The sequence below is a fragment of the Xenopus tropicalis genome, chromosome 1, assembly GCF_000004195.4.
Source record: "Xenopus tropicalis strain Nigerian chromosome 1, UCB_Xtro_10.0, whole genome shotgun sequence".
NCBI classification, from domain to species: domain Eukaryota; kingdom Metazoa; phylum Chordata; class Amphibia; order Anura; family Pipidae; genus Xenopus; species Xenopus tropicalis.
Genome location: NC_030677.2, coordinates 12524356 through 12541512, shown reverse-complemented (window position 1 = coordinate 12541512; position 17157 = coordinate 12524356). Strand labels below are relative to the sequence as shown.

At 43.0% G+C, this 17157-nt stretch overlaps 1 protein-coding gene across 4 annotated transcripts in view; it reads left to right on the top strand.

Annotated features, from left to right (window-relative positions):
• lzts3 (leucine zipper, putative tumor suppressor family member 3) overlaps nucleotides 1–15277 on the top strand; it is a 47248-nt gene extending 31971 nt beyond the window's left edge. For 2 of the 4 annotated variants that reach the window (XM_002936356.5, XM_031895250.1), the window contains exons 2-4: nucleotides 9378–9845; nucleotides 12445–13275; nucleotides 14018–15277. In XM_002936356.5, the coding sequence (XP_002936402.1) occupies nucleotides 9417–9845; nucleotides 12445–13275; nucleotides 14018–14722 (1965 nt within the window). In that variant the 5' untranslated portion in view covers nucleotides 9378–9416 and the 3' untranslated portion in view covers nucleotides 14723–15277. Of the gene's footprint in view, nucleotides 1–3350; nucleotides 3460–9377; nucleotides 9846–12444; nucleotides 13276–14017 lie in introns of those variants that run through there. The other 2 variants (XM_004911323.4, XM_004911324.4) reach the window with 2 other exon arrangements.
• Nucleotides 15278–17157: the final 1880 nt, after the last annotated feature.

Here is a 17157-nt window from a genome sequence, read left to right as displayed (position 1 = left end):
GAAAGATTATTATTAACATTTATTTATAAAGCGCCAACATACCCCGCAGCGCTGTACAATAAGTGGGTTCCATACATTGGACATACAGAGTAACATATAAAGCAATCAGTAACCGATACAGGAGGTGAAGAGAGCCCTGCCCAAAAGAGCTTACAATCTATAAGGAGTAACATATAAAGCAATCAGTAACCGATACAGGAGGGGAAGAGAGCCCTGCCCAAAAGAGCTTACAATCTATAAGGAGTAACATATAAAGCAATCAGTAACCGATACAGGAGGTGAAGAAAGCCCTGCCCAAAAGAGCTTACAATCTATAAGGAGTAACATATAAAGCAATCAGTAACCGATACAGGAGGGGAAGAGAGCCCTGCCCAAAAGAGCTTACAATCTATAAGGAGTAACATATAAAGCAATCAGTAACCGATACAGGAGGTGAAGAAAGCCCTGCCCAAAAGAGCTTACAATCTACAAGGAGAAAGGATTGAGACACCAGGTGTGGGAATGGGCCCAAATGGCACACCGAACACCATAGCTGATACCAGGCAGACTGCCACACCATTATGTCCGTTTACTGACAAGATGCGCCTAAAGTTGCAGACGTTTTACCGATCGGACGCAGTTGCGGTTGGCGCAAGTCAGGAGATTCATGGTAACCACACTGGCACGGAATTCTGGGAGGAAAATGTTGGACTGTGAGAAAAAAATCAGAGATTGCCCTCAACATTGCGCTTATGAGCATAAATGAGCCCTCTTATGTCTAACCTGTAGTACGTTTGCAGTTTGTCCCTGGGGGGCACTGTTTCATGGGAGTCTATGGAGTTTGTGGCATGGCGCGCTGATTGCAGTTTGTATGTAGAGCAGGGGTGCCCAGACTTATCCCCCCGGCGATCGACTTTTGACTCCTTCATGCGTACGTACGTAACGCAGTGTATATACGCATACCCAATAAACGTGCCGCACTTCTGCATCCCCGACGCAGTTCACCAGAAATCCATGGGGGATCGACTGGTGGACCGCGATCGATGTTTTCACCACCCCTGATATAGAGAGTAATATTCTGAGACAATTTGCAATTGGTCTTCATTTCACCTTTTGTTCAGCAACTTTCCAGTTTTGAATTTCAGCAGTTACCTGGTTGCTAGGGTTCAAATCACCTTAGTGACCAGGGAGAAGTTTTAATAAGAGACTGGTATATGAATAGGAGAGGGGCTGAATAGAAAAATAAGTAATAAAAAGTAACAATAAAACTGGAGCCTCACAGAGCAATAGGTTTTTGGCTGCCGGGGTCACTGACCCCCATTTGAAAGCCGGAAAGGCTAGAAAGAAGAAGGAGGCACATATTTCACTGACTATAAAAAATAAATAATGAAGACCAATTGAAAAATTGTGTAGAAGCCAATAACACACTAAAGCTTAAATTAAAGGTGAACCTCCCCTTGAAAGCCAGCCTATAATTAACAGTTAAGTGTAAGGATGAGGAAAAAATGGCAATAATGAGATAAAAAGCAGTTTATGATTATTTGGGTAAATGCAAAGCACAGGCGGCAGCGGAACTTGCTACAATCTGATTCAGGGGGACGACTCCCGCCAGCTGCACAAATGCACCGCATTAGGGAACTCACTATGTGTGTCCGGCCTGATTATTGGGCCCCCCACTAATGGGAACCAACTGGAGGCAGGGAGCGGCATTGCTTTCTGTTGCCCTGTGTTTCTATAAGGAGTGAGTATTATTTATGCACGTTTGTTTTCCCCATATATTGGTAGTAAAATATTGGGCAATGGCTTGTTGTGTTAACTTGTATACATCCCTACTGGCCAGCTGACTGAACTACAATGCACATTCATACAAACAGTAGTATGGACGCTACAATGCACATTCATACAAACAGTAGTATGGACTCTACAATGCACAGTCATACAAACAGTAGTATGGACGCTACAATGCACAGTCATACAAACAGTAGTATGGACGCTACAATGCACAGTCATACAAACAGTAGTATGGACTCTACAATGCACAGTCATACAAGCAGTATGGACGCTACAATGCACAGTCATACAAACAGTAGTATGGACGCTACAATGCCACAGTCATACAAGCAGTATGGACACTACAATGCACAGTCATACAAGCAGTATGGACGCTACAATGCACAGTCATACAAGCAGTAGTATGGACACTACAATGCACAGTCATACAACCAGTAGTATGGACGCTACAATGCACAGTCATACAAACAGTAGTATGGACGCTACAATGCACAGTCATACAAACAGTAGTATGGACTCTACAATGCACAGTCATACAAACAGTAGTATGGACTCTACAATGCACAGTCATACAAACAGTAGTATGGACGCTACAATGCACAGTCATACATGCAGTATGGACGCTACAATGCACAGTCATACAAACAGTAGTATGGACGCTACAATGCACACAAAGCAGTAGTATGGACACTACAATGCACAGTCATACAACCAGTAGTATGGACGCTACAATGCACAGTCATACAAACAGTAGTATGGACGTTACAATGCACAGTCATACAAACAGTAGTATGGACACTACAATGCACAAACAGTAGTATGGACGCTACAATGCACAGTCATACAAACAGAAGTATGGACGCTACAATGCACAGTCATACAAACAGTAGTATGGACGTTACAATGCACAGTCGTACAAACAGTAGTATGGACACTACAATGCACAAACAGTAGTATGGACGCTACAATGCACAGTCATACAAACAGAAGTATGGACGCTACAATGCACAAACAGTAGTATGGACGCTACAATGCACAGTCATACAAACAGTAGTATGGACGCTACAATGCAGTCATACAAACAGTAGTATGGACGCTACAATGCAGTCATACAAACAGTAGTATGGACGCTACAATGCACAAACAGTAGTATGGACGCTACAATGCACAGTCATAAATGAATCCCATTCAGGCCAACTGTCTGTGTAACACTGGAAGCCTTGGCAGGTAAAATAGTGGCCACGTGGCAACCCCAGCAGCAGCAGCTCCCAGCAGACTCAGGGCCCTAGATGGGAAGGCTGGGACCCCTATGTGTAGTACTAAAGCTGTTACAGTATAACTCCCAGTATAACTATTTCTGCCTTACCCCCCCCCCCCCCCAGCCTCACTAATGATGTATTAAGTGACTTTAATACATTTTCTGCCCTAATGACTTCCTACAGCAACTGCCCCGAAACCCTGGGTTACTTATTAGCCAATAATATCTGGCCGGGCCTTCCCAAGCACAGGAATTTGAGGAATGCAAATAAACATCTCTAATAAAGACACAACTCCGGTTGCTGTTTACCCCAAGCCACTCCGGCCACAGGGCTAGTAACTTCCGCACCTGATGCCTCCGAGGGCTTTATTCTGCGGAAATCAGCTTTCCCCCCCTGTGATTCAGAGGGTCGCCCCAAGCTGTACAGACAGGTAGGTGCTAATGGGATCCTGATTGTACTGAGGGAGAGAATCCAGGAAGCAACTGCTAGTGCCGGGGCTAAAGACACATGGCAGCACCGCACAGGATTTGTTTTAAAGGGCAAGTTCGACCAAAGGTAGAATAGTGTACATGATAGTACTCCAGTTCCCTATGCAACTGGCTTTCATTGCGATTCATATTTCTTTCTGTTTATTTGTGCTTTTTGCTCATCTGGTATTTATAATGCTATCTGGTTGCTACAGTCAGTGCCCCGTGCAACCAGATGTCAGCCAATTGCCCCTCCAGTATGTATTCTTTGTCTGTTCAGGCCCTTTCAAGTCTCTTATTCAATATACTGAACCCACATCAACCAAACAGCTGTGTTTCATAAGAATTTTCTCGAGTTTTGCTCCATGGAAACCCATAGCAACCAATCAGATGACTGCTCAAAGAGCAGCAAATGGTAACTGCTGATTGATAACTACAGTATGCCTTACTGGTAGTGATGAGCGAATCTGTCCCATTTTGCTTTGCCAAAAAAATTGCGAATCTTTCAAGAGTTTTGCAAAACAGCGAAAATGTTGCACGTCAAAAAAAAATTGTCGCCCGCGGTTATTCTTTTGTCACCCGCGGCTATTCTTATGTCACCCACGGCTATTCTTTTGTCACCCACGGCTATTCGTTTGTCGCCCGCGGCTATTCTTTTGTCGCCTGCGGCTATTCTTTTGTCGCCCTCTGCTATTCTTTTGTCGCCCCCGGCTATTCTTTTGTCGCCCCCTGCTTTTCTTTTGTCGCCCGTGGCTATTCTTTTGTCACCCGCGACTATTCTTTTGTCGCCCGCGGCTATTCTTTTGTCGCCCTCTGCTATTCTTTTGTCGCCCCCGGCTATTCTTTTGTCGCCCCCTGCTTTTCTTTTGTCGCCCGTGGCTATTCTTTTGTCACCCGCGACTATTCTTTTATCGCCCGCGGCTATTCTTTTGTCACCCGCAACAATATGTGGATGTGCTGCAAATTTTTCTGCGGTGAATTTTTTCATCGGTTTTGCGAAACAATCTGCCAATGGCGAAAATCAGATGCTTGCTTTCAATGTTCAACTAACAGCTGACTGGTAAAATCTAACCAGTCATTGGTTGCTATGGGTTACTGCCCAGGTGCAAATTAGTCCAGTGCTTATAAATGAGCCTGGTCTGTACTCAGTCTGTACGTTCGTGTATCTCTTTGTTTCAGCCCCTTTCTCTGTCTTTTTGTCCGACGCAGGAACTTCTTTCCCCTCTTTTTCCATTTGTTTATTGGGAGATTCTTCCTTTTTCTTCGAGTTTTCTTCTTTTTTGACTACAGTTTATAATGCCCATATGCCCATGAATATATGGACTAGGCCAGTGTAGTTTCCATGGCCATGTTGGAATAATCCCCTCAGACCAAAGGGCCTATTAACGATCAGTAGGGGCAACATAGGGGGCACAGTAGTGCTCTTTAAAACACCATACATTCCGAAGTGTATTTTTTATTTGACCCGAGGGCCCGTGCCTTCAGTGGAGGCTGCGGAAGGGGATGGGTTCCCCTGTCCTGCTGATTGGACAAAATTAATATCATTTCCATCTAAGAAACCCAGATTTTGAGATTTTTCATTGACGTTACAAATAACCTTAATTTTAACTCCATTTCATGTGCGGGGACTGACTCCAGACACTGACTAGGCAAAGTCTCTGGCCTGAGTGATTGATTCCGACAGCCCTGAGAGCAGCGCTTTCTGCAAAGCAACGGGGCGAGGGATGGATAATGCTGAGCAGTAGCAAGACGTAGGGGGATATGTAATAAAAGGCACTAAGTTTGCCTGGGAGCAGTAACCCATAGCAACCAATCACCAGGTATGTACCAGTCACCTGTTTAAAAGCAAATAACTTATCGGTTGCTATGGGTAACTGCACCTGGGCAAACTAAGTGCATTTTATTACATATGGGTGGGTAGCCTTGGCTAAAACTTGCCAAGATCACGTAGAAGCCAATGGCAGATGCCCCTACCCTTTCCTGCAAGATCCTTCTTTTACTTCTAAACTTTCCAAAAAAAAGTTCAATGCGTCGAAAAATCCGGGATCTTTGCGACTTTTCTCGCATTTTCTTTTTTTCAGTTCAGTCTTTTTAATAAATGGCAGAAATTCGTGGAAACGAGTTTATTCGAAATTTTTACAAATAACAAAAAATGAGAAATGTTAGAGTTTTAGTAAAATGTGCTCCAGTGTAAAAACTGGGTAAAATAGACAGACTGCACAAAATGTTTGTAATCTATAAAGGCTGGAGTGGGCAGATGTCTAACATAATAGCCAGAACACTACTTCCTGCTACAACTCTCTAACCTCTTAGTTAGTCAGTGACTTTAGGGGGGGGGCACATGGGACATAACTGTCAGTTAGTTTGCGAGCACGCAGGTCAGATTCAAACGCAAACTGACCCATGTGGCCCCCCCCTCAAGTCACTGATTGGTTACTGACTGCTAACAGCTTAGAGAAGTAGTGTTCTGGCTATTTTTTTTTTTTTTTTTTGTATTTCAACAAATCTTTATGGAATTACTCACAATTTAGTTACAGCATTGTTATCTCGTAATAGTAGAATATGTACTTATAATCAGATACCCTTAGATATGGATAGTGAGCTATATAGGAAGAAGGAGAAGGGGAAACCGGAAAAGAGGGGAAGGAGGAGAAACAATCAACCGTAGTTAGGTCGATGCTCAAGAGGATCCAAGGGGTGTGTTCTGGCTATTATGTTAGACATCCACCCACTCCAGCCTTTATAGATTACATTTATTGAAAGCATTTTTTATTTTGTACACTTTATCTGTTTTACCCAGTTTCATTTTAACACTGAACTGTTCCTTCAATCTCTGCTCCTCTTCCCTATAAGTCCAAGTACCACCCCATTTGTCCAAGTTCTATCCCCCCCCACTGACTCCCATGTGCAGTTTTCATAACCAAAGGCTGGCAGCCCTAGACTGATACCCCGGGTTCCTTTTGAAGGGCATTGGCTGCTTCAGAACACTTCAGCCAAAGGGTGACTAAAGGACAACTGTCACTTACTGTCACATAAGCGGTATGGAAGCAGTATTCATTTCATGACAAACAGCAGTAAATGCCTTTACTTGTAGGCTTGCCATAAAGAGCAGTTGGTAGTTAAATGTTCCTTTCTGAAGTTCAGGATAATGAATGCTCTGTACCTGCTGTCTTGTTGACAGAACACGTAATAGGGTTGTGCTTTCTACTGAATGTTCTGCCAGAAACGTAGACGGGTAATAAACCTTCCCGCTATTAGTGGGAGACATCTGCTATTTAGATGGAGGAAGGCATGGATTTGATCTCTCAGTACATAAATGGCCATTTATGACTTGATCCCCAACCAGTGGCTCCACAGGAACATGTTGCCCCCCAACTCCTTGGATGTTGCTCCCAGTGGCCTCAAAGCTGGGGCTTATTTTTGAATTTCAGGCTTGGAGGCAAGTTTTGGTTGCATAAAAACCAAACAGGAACTGCCAGTCAACATAAAGGCTACCAAATAGCCAATCGTAGCCCTTATTTGCACCCCCAGGATTATTTTTAGTCTTGTGTTGCTCTCCAAATCTTCTTAGAATGTGGTTCACGGGTTAAAAAAAAAAAGGAGGGGACCCCTGTTCTAAGGGTTGCCCCTGCCCGGCATGGATTTGATCTCTCCGTACATAAATGCCAATTTGTTACTTGATCCCCAACCAGTGGCTCCCCAGGAACATGTTGCTCCCCAACCCCTTGAATGTTGCTTCTAGCGGCCTCAAAGCAGGGGCTTATTTTTGAATTTCGGGTTTGGAGGCAAGTTTTGGTTGCATAAAAACCAAACAGAAACTCATGTATCCTTCCAGTCAACATAAAGGCTACCAAATAGCCAATCGTAGCCCTTATTTGGCACCCCCAGGACTATTTTCAGTCTTGTGTTGCTCTCCAAATCTTTTTACATTAGAATGTGGCTCAAGGGTAAAAAAAAAAAAAAGGGTGGGGACCCCTGTTCTAAGGGTTGCCCGGTGTGGCGGTACACGGAATGTTCATCTTGAGCCTTGATAATCAGCCCTTATATGAACTGGGATTTTCCTATGGGTTGGAATGGGTTCCAAAAATGTTCTTCTCTGCTTTGCATGATGGAACAGTTCATGCCAGACTTTTCTGGTAGAAAGATGGCGATGTCTGTAGGATTGTACTGAGATGGAGTTATTCAGGAATGGGCAGCCAGGCTGGGATGGAAACTGGAGTTCCCTTGAGAATGGAACTGATCTTTCTCTCATAGTTAAGAAATAGGCAGCCCTGATGGTTGGTAATCACAGAACCCACTGGGGAGATAAGTATAGGTCTCCCTTGAACAATGAAAATGGAGTTTTAACGGTTATTGGGCAGTTAAGCAATATGGCCTGGTAAAGAGACCAGTAGCTAGTCGGATATGAAAACCTGGGATAGATACAAGGTCCCGTTGAGCAAAATATGGCTATTATAAGCTGTTGGGAAAGCCCAGATAAGATAATGTGCATAGAAACATAGAGCACTTAAGGGGAAGATAGCCTAGTAGAGCCACAAGGTTATAAGCTAAGATCAAGCTTTAATAATATGTCGAGTAGGGTAGTAAGGTAAGAAATGCTGAGATAAACACACAGACACCTGTGCATGACGTTATAACAATAATTGCCAGCTCTTTCTCAGCCAGCAAGAAAACAGGCAGTCTAAAGGGACCATTACCTATGAACCCATTAGGGACTTGGGATAAACACACGGCTTCCCAAAAGCATGAAGTCATGTGGAACATTAATAGTCTTTTCAGCTTGAAATGCACAGCCAAGGTGCACTGGTATCCACAGAGACACAGAACGGGGAAATACAGCAGGAGATATACACGGGGAGCGTGAACTGTAAAATTAATTGTCTGATACTTCAACTAAAGGTCCCCATACACGGGCCGATTCTAGCTGCCGATATGGGTCCCTTAGACTGATTCAGCAGCTAATCGGCCTGTGTATGGGCACTACCGACGGGCCTGCCCGACCAATATCTGGCCTGAGATCAGGCAGGTTAGAAAATCTAGTCGGATCGGGGACCAAAATGGCTCGTTAATGCGGTCCCCAGAACAACTTTGCCTATACCCGTCGTTATAATTCGACCATTTGGCCCCAGGGCCAAACGATCGAATTAGCCTGGATTCTCCTGATATCGCCTACCCGTAGGTGGGGATATCAGGAGAAGATCCGCTTGCTTGGTGACATCGTCAAGCAAGCGGATCGGCCCATGTATGGGGACCTTAATGTTCAACATGGATGGTCCATTTACCCAAGAACCATAGAACCGAGTAGGGGAAAAGTGCCTGGGATAGACACAGGGAAGTAATAATTTTACATTTAGAAATGTTAGCCAACCCTCATTTGAAGGCAAAAATAACGTATCTATTGGTAGAGGACAGCTAAGCAATAAAGGTGATGGTTCTTTCCACCAGGGATTGCTACAATATATTCATTTACACCATTAATTTCCATTGGGGGGGACTGAATTACCTTTCTGCCACATTCCCTGCCAATTGTTGCTGTTTAGTTAAGAAATCCTCTCCGCCCGCGATGTTTGCCGGTGGCGCCCAGCATGATAACGGCTAATCATTACCACTCGTGAGAATCAAGGCTGCAAGGAGCCTGCAGATCATTAACATTAGATCATTAATGATTTACAGACGTCATGCCGTACATCCAGATGAATTAAGACAGAAAGAAATCCTAATTGGTTTTAATGAGCCGCCATCTTCCCACGTGTTCAAATCCAGTGCTTTGAGATGATTTTTGCCTCTAGCCGGGACTTGTTTATTGGTTTTTATTATGGATTTGTGAGCAATAATGCCCTGTTTTCTTCCCCTGACTCTCTCTTATCTCTCTCTATTTTAGTGCCATTGATTTAAGACCCATCTTCCACTCTACGCTGCCATGGCAAAGTTAGAATCAAGATCCGTCCTGAGCGACACAGCCTACCAGAGCCAAGAATCCTTCCACTCATTCGTTAGCAGGTCCTCTGAGTCGCCTCCCCACTGCACTATGGGAAGTGTGGGCAGCGGAGTGGCCAACGACCAAGAGTTCCCAATGAAGAGCGTAGGGACTAGGACTCAGAACAGCCTCAAGCAAAACGACAGCTCCAGGAACGGCTACTCCAACCGCTACTCGGGGGAGGAGAAAATCTACAAGTTGGACAAAAACACCGGCATGTACATCAACGGCGAGCAGCGCAAATGTGAAAAGATGAAGACGGACCCATGCGGCAACGTTAGTGCCAACAATGAAAAGAATATGCCACAGGCAGCTCAGTACAGGGAGTCCAATCCCCCAAAGATAGTACCTGTCTCTGGAAAGTTGGAGCAGGTAAATTGGTGGCCAGCAGCAGTCAGGGGCCAGTTCCAACGGCTGAATGGGAAAGCCAGAAATCCAAATTCCTTTCTGGCTGCCGCCCTAGTGGCCACATTCAAACTGCCAGCTGTAGACAACCAAAATAGTAAGGCCAGTAAAATGCAAAGGCCAGCTGCAAGTGGCCTACAACCTGCCTAAAATTAATTTGAATATGATGGATCAAACTTATATATATATATATATATATATATATATATATATATATATATATATATATATATATATATATATATAAATATAGAAAGAGAGAGGGGTGTTTTCCTTTCCAAACTTTATATAGTTACTCACCATGGTCCACCATTTCTATGAATCATTAGTACAGGTATGGGACCCATTATCCAGAATGCTCGAGACCTGGGGTTTTCCGGATAAGGGGTCTTTTCTTAATTTGGATCTTCATAACTTAAGTCTGCTAAAATTCATTTAAATATTGAATAAACCCCATAGGCTTGTTCTGCCCCCAATAAGGGGTAATTATATCTTAGTTGGGATCAAGTACAGGTACTGTTTTATTATTACAGAGAAAAGGGAATCATTTAACCATTAAATAAACCCAATAGGGCTGTTCTGCCCCCAATAAGGGGTAATTATATCTTAGTTGGGATCAAGTACAGGTACTGTTTTATTATTACAGAGAAAAGGGAATCATTTAACCATGAAATAAACCCAATAGGGCTGTTCTGCCCCCAATAAGGGGTAATTATATCTTAGTTGGGATCAAGTACAGGTACTGTTTTATTATTACAGAGAAAAAGGAAATAATTTAAAAAAATTAAAATTATTTGCTTATAATGGAGTCTATGGGAGATGGCCTTTCTGTAATTCGGTGCTTTCTGGATAACGGGTTTCCGGATAAGGGATCCCATACCTGTATTGCGTGCCATGACATGATTGCCCCAACTGTAGTGTCAGTATAGCAACTTAAACATTATTGTTGCCCTTGGCAGATAGGCAAGTGGTTCTTTCTGGTAAGATCTTTGTGTTTCAGTAGAAACATATACAGTAAGGGCTCCTTTACAAACACCAGCAAGGAGCTCAAATAAACATAAAATTTTGTTGGTTTTGATGCTTGTATCCTTCACAAACATGGTACAGGTATAGGACCCGTTATCCAGAATGTTCGGGACCAAGGGTATTCTGGATAAGGGGTCTTTCCGTAATTTGGATCTTCATACCTTAAGTCTACTAAAAAATCAATAAAACATTAATTAAACCCAATAGGATTGTTTTGCATCCAATAAGGATTAATTATATCTTAGTTGGGATCAAGTACAGGTACTGTTTTATTATTACAGAGAAAAGGGAATCATTTAACCATTAAATAAACCCAATAGGACTGTTCTGCCCCAATAAGGGGTAATTATATCTTAGTTGGGATCAAGTACAGGTACTGTTTTATTATTACAGAGAAAAGGGAATCATTTAACCATGAAATAAACCCAATAGGGCTGTTCTGCCCCAATAAGGGGTAATTATATCTTAGTTGGGATCAAGTACAGGTACTGTTTTATTATTACAGAGAAAAGGGAATCATTTAACCATGAAATAAACCCAATAGGGCTGTTCTGCCCCAATAAGGGGTAATTATATCTTAGTTGGGATCAAGTACAGGTACTGTTTTATTATTACAGAGAAAAGGGAATCATTTAACCATTAAATAAACCCAATAGGGCTGTTCTGCCCCAATAAGGGGTAATTATATCTTAGCTGGGATCAAGTACAGGTACTGTTTTATTATTACAGAGAAAAGGGAATCATTTAACCATGAAATAAACCCAATAGGGCTGTTCTGCCCCCAATAAGGGGTAATTATATCTTAGCTGGGATCAAGTACAGGTACTGTTTTATTATTACAGAGAAAAGGGAATCATTTAACCATTAAATAAACCCAATAGGGCTGTTCTGCCCCCAATAAGGGGTAATTATATCTTAGTTGGGATCAAGTACAGGTACTGTTTTATTATTACAGAGAAAAGGGAATCATTTAACCATTAAATAAACCCAATAGGACTGTTCTGCCCCAATAAGGGGTAATTATATCTTAGTTGGGATCAAGTACAGGTACTGTTTTATTATTACAGAGAAAAGGGAATCATTTAACCATTAAATAAACCCAATAGGACTGTTCTGCCCCAATAAGGGGTAATTATATCTTAGTTGGGATCAAATACAAGGTACAGTTTTATTATTACAGAGAAAAAGGAAATCAGTTTTAAAAATCCTAATTATTTGATTATAATGGAGTCTATGGGAGACAGGCTTTCCGTAATTCGGAGCTTTCTGGATAATGGGTTTCCGGATAAGGGATCCGATACCTGTATAATGAGCAAATCTGGCATTGTGAAGGGCCCCAATACTGTAATAGTGTGTTAAATTCCTTAATGCCAAACATTATACAAAGAGAATCAAAGCAGTGCAGAATACATATAGATAAGAAATTTCTAGATTTACACATTGAGCAATTGATTAGTAATATAGGAAAGCAAGTTTATTACAGAAATATACAATTGTTTTATTCTAATGTACGTGTATTTTCTTCATTTTTGTGTTTTAGAGCAATGAACCTTTGGTAAGACCTTCTGCCTTTAAACCTGTAGTTCCGAAAAACTTCCACTCCATGCAGAATTTGTGTCCGCCCTTGAACAATGGAGTATCCGAGAACAGAAAGAGCTCAAACCATGGGAACAGCAATAGCCCAGCCGCCATGAAAAATAGTCTTGAGAAGTCAAGCCACAACAGGTCGTCCAACCAGGTAGGAGGTCTCTCAGATTCCGGCCGGAATTCTCTGACAAGCTTGCCAACTTATGGGAGCGGCTACAGCCAGCATGTTGGCCCAATGAGTGCGTCAACGAGCCATATCAATCGCATTGGCACTAGCTATATTGAAAAGAACATAGTGGGTTATAATGGAACAACTACCTCAGAGAGTGGACGATCTTCTAGCAAGAGTGCCTCCTCTTTTAGTAGACTGAATCATCTCAATGAGACATTGCCTTTCCACTCACCATCAAGTGATGACATTATACAAGATTTAGAAGATCGACTGTGGGAAAAGGAACAGGAAGTCATACAGATGAAGAGAAGCTTGGACAAAAGCGAGGCGGCCATCTTCCAAGTCTTCGAAGAGAAGCAGAAGATCTGGGAGCGCGAAATGGAGGATTTGAGACAAAATTATGCCAACAAGCTTCAGCAAGTCTCGAAGAAAGCGCAAAGAGCCCAGCAGGCTCTGCAACTGCAGATATTTAAGCTTCAGCAAGAGAAGAAAAAGCTGCAAGAGGATGTGGCCCAACTTCTACAGGAGAGAGAGGAAATGGAGAAAAAATGCATGGCTTTCAAAAAGGAGCAGGCAGAGTTCCTTCCTAAAATAGAGGAAACCAAGTGGGAGGTAAGGAGCAAACTGAAATACTAGCCAAACCTAGGTTAAAAGAATGAAGGCAAGCCTTAGTCATCTTGGTCAGTAAGGGTGAATAAGACCTTCACCTAAAACCACAGCCCTCATGTTTGTGGAACCCCCTTTTACTAAGAGCCAACCCCAAAAGCCACCCAACCATGGGAATCTTGTAGTGAGGTCATCATGGATGTAAAATAGACATGGAGGCTACAACCCTGTTTTAACATTGCATGTAGGTTAACAAAGGCTACACCTGGTTGGGTACAGTTTGGTAATTAATCTGCAGGAAGATCCATAATTACAATCTGATACATGTACACAGGGTTCTGATTACTTTGGGGCAGTTGTTCTGTCAATAGAAAACCTAACTGGTGTCTCTTGAGCTGCCTTACCTAGTACACTGGTCTCATTCAGCAGACCTTCATGTAAACCTGCAACTTACTACCATTTACTAACAGCGAAAACCCACTTTACAATGGGAAACATGGAGGAAGCTGGTGTGTATGGCATTTAGAACTCAAATGCATCTCAAGCTGCAGAAAAATCTTGGGGCAGCAACCAGTTCCATTGTTCATTAATGAGGTCTAGGGGGACTATTTTGCTTTCCTTTTCTTCTTTCTTATAAATTATAGTCAGTGTCACAGGTCCATTTATCATCAACGTAAGCCTTCTAGCATAGGTAGGTCTGGGTTGGTAGTCCAGGCTCAACTGATTCTATGTTTTCTAACCTTTCCAGGTGTGTCAGAAAGCAGGAGAGATTTCTCTTCTGAAGCAGCAGCTGAAAGACTGCCAGGCAGATCTCTCCCAGAAACTAAATGAGATTGTTGGCCTTAGAACACAACTTAAGGAAGCCAAGGCCTTTTTAAGGGAAAAGGAGGAACAGATTGCTTCTATTAAAGACTCTTATAGCTCCAAGAGCGTTAGCCTAGAGATCTGTGAGAATGAAATGCAGAGGAAGCAAAGTGAAGCTCAGCAGATGAAAGAGAAGCTGAGCCAATGTGAACAAGAGATCTCAAGCTTGAAAGAAGCATTGGCAAGCCTTGGACAAAACCCATACACCATAGAGCTCAATGAAAAGTTGAGGGATACTCTTGCCTGTGAAAGTGATGAGGCCAAAATGAAACGCCAAAACGAGGACAGTGTCATTAGTCTGAAGAAGGATATAGAGAGGCTCCAGCTGGAACTAACCGTAGAGAAGCAGCAAAGGGATCAGCAAGTGGTGGACTTTGAGGAGGAGAGACATACCTGGCAAGAGGAGAAAGAAAAAGTCATTAAGTACCAGAAGCAGCTTCAGCTCAACTACGTCGAGATGTACCAGAAAAACCAACAGCTCGAGCAACGGATGGCTGAAATCACCACCAAGGTGACCACACCTCCAGCAGAAGAAAAAAAAGTGTGGACACCTTCCAGGCTTGAGCGAATAGAGTCCACGGAGATATGAGAGATGGTGGATCACATACACACAGCTAGATTCTCACTGTGCATGTGCAGCCTATTCCAACTCATGGTCATCATGGGGAAACAATTCAAATAGACCCTTCGGCAATGAGGAGACCAGCAGCTGCAACCTTGGCCAGGTCCTCTCGCTAAGCAGAAGGCATCCGAGCAAGGGGAACGAATGCTGCCCAATTGAAAATGAAGAACATGTGGTATACCGTGTGTTATGCGATGTATCTGTTTTCCCTGTTGCACGCACTTTTCTCTGCCTGTACGGCGTCGGGGGTATTGCCCCGGGCAGTGCCCTCGTGCTGATGCCCTCGTGCAGAGGTGAGGCACTCTGTGACTGTTAATTGGCCCCTTTCTCTTTTTTTGGGACTTGTGCAAAGAAAAAGTCAAAAGTGACTTGGATGGGGGGATATTTTAGCCATATTGGCTAGTGGAGGGAAGGTTGGATGTGCTGTATAATCTAGCTATCTACCTATACTATGAATTCATAAAGAATTCTAGCCACTGTTTACTGTGAATTATCCAAAAACATATTTTTCTTTAAGAATTATTTTATGCTGGGAATATCACTAAATTGGGCCTTTCTCTGTGTACCGGGGTATGTACAGAGGAGCCAGGTTGACCTTACAGATCCCTTGTTGCTTGGGATAAACAACCCTAAGGTCATGATTGGGAATCGGATCCCAACATTCCCTTTGGGGAGCTGTTTTTTAATGTAACTGGTAACTAGGTTCTAATACGATGAGCAAGCTGGATTTTATTTTCTACCATAGAGTTTACCATAGAGTTTAGCAATGGCTTGTTGCTATGTTCAGATAGAGAACGTAGTGATGGTTCCTGGTGTTCCTGGCTATTAGGATTTGGTAGCAATAGCAGGCCGTAGATGGATGAGATGTTGGCCTTACCAAGTGTAACCCAATAGGGATGCAGAATCATGGGCTACACTGTGTCTCTGAACATCCAATGAGGGTGAAGCAGTAAAGCATAGAAGACTGTTAATGAAAATACTAGACTGTACGAGTTAAGTGCCATTTAAAACTAAGGTCACAGTGAATGGTCCTCAGCGTCTTCTGATGGTTTTGGCTTCAGTTCTACTAATCCCCATTTGGCCTAGATAATGTTTCAGTTAGACAATCCTCACAACTGATGAATGTTAGTGGTAGGTAAAGCCTAAGGGTGCTGAGTTCCCCCCACCAAGTAAACAGTAGGATTTGAGAGCCGCCTCATCCCCAGGGTTGCAAGTTGCAGTCTGGGGTGGGCTACTCCCTTGTAGCCTTCAGACATTAAACGTTAAACCCCAGCCTTTGCAGCAGCCAGTAGAATTCTGATACTGGAGTCTGACAAATTGAATGTCGGTTCCGTTCCCTTCCCGACTCCCTGCGCCCTTCTGCTCATCACTTTATCCACCCTGTGCCTCTCTCCGTAGTCTACGTTCTATTTTTCTTTAAACACTTTTGTGAGCAACACGGCTCATAATTACGTATACATATCTCTTTGGATTGGTTTAGATATATATAAGGTTTATTTATATATTAATATATATTTATTAAAGCTACCACTGTAGGGCAGAGTTATCCAAACCCCAGTACACATAGCTGAGCATGCTGGGAACTAGAGTTCCCAACAAGATGGAGGTCTGAGAGTTCAAGCATTCTAGCCGTAGCAGTGCCAATGGTTCTCGTAAGTCAAGACCAGGACAATCCGTCTTGAGGCCCTAATGGCATCTGAATGCCTGAATGTTTAGTAGCCCCTATGCCTATATGGGGGCCCTGGGAGAGATCAGGGTTTAAAGGGATATTAACATTGTTTATTAGCCTCTTTTTGCACGTTGGCTTAGCAGACTATATGCCTGTACCATTGGGCACTTTGTCAACTGGAAAAGTTTCATATACCAATGCACCTTAGGAATCACAGGGCCCCATACTACTAATCCCTTCTCCCAAGGGTGCCCCAATAATCAACCCTTCGGTCACCCAGCCTTTTAAGCCCCCTACTCCCACCACATACAGAAGTTTTTCTTCTTGGAAATAAATGATGGTAACATCCCATTAAACACATGGCTGCCTGAATACTGAGAAGTCTCGTTAGTGATTAGGACATAGTCACCAAGAACGATCTATTGACACCTTTACGTTCTAAAGATGTTCTAGACCAAACTGCCCCCAAAACTTTGGAGTTTGGACCAAAGACAGGGCTGTACTTCTTCAGGAAATTCCAAACCCCCCTAAAAAGGACCAATTTCATATAATGTAGAGCTAGTTTGTAGGCAGAGAAACCGGTGTAGGACCTTTGCCAGTGCCTGAAAGCCAAGAATATTCCTTTGGAAGTCACCGTTCACAGTGGGTAGAGTGTCTTTATCCGCTAGATTCTACTCCATGATTAATGCTGCAATGAACTGCGAGTGTGTTTGTTTACTAAACCTGATTAACG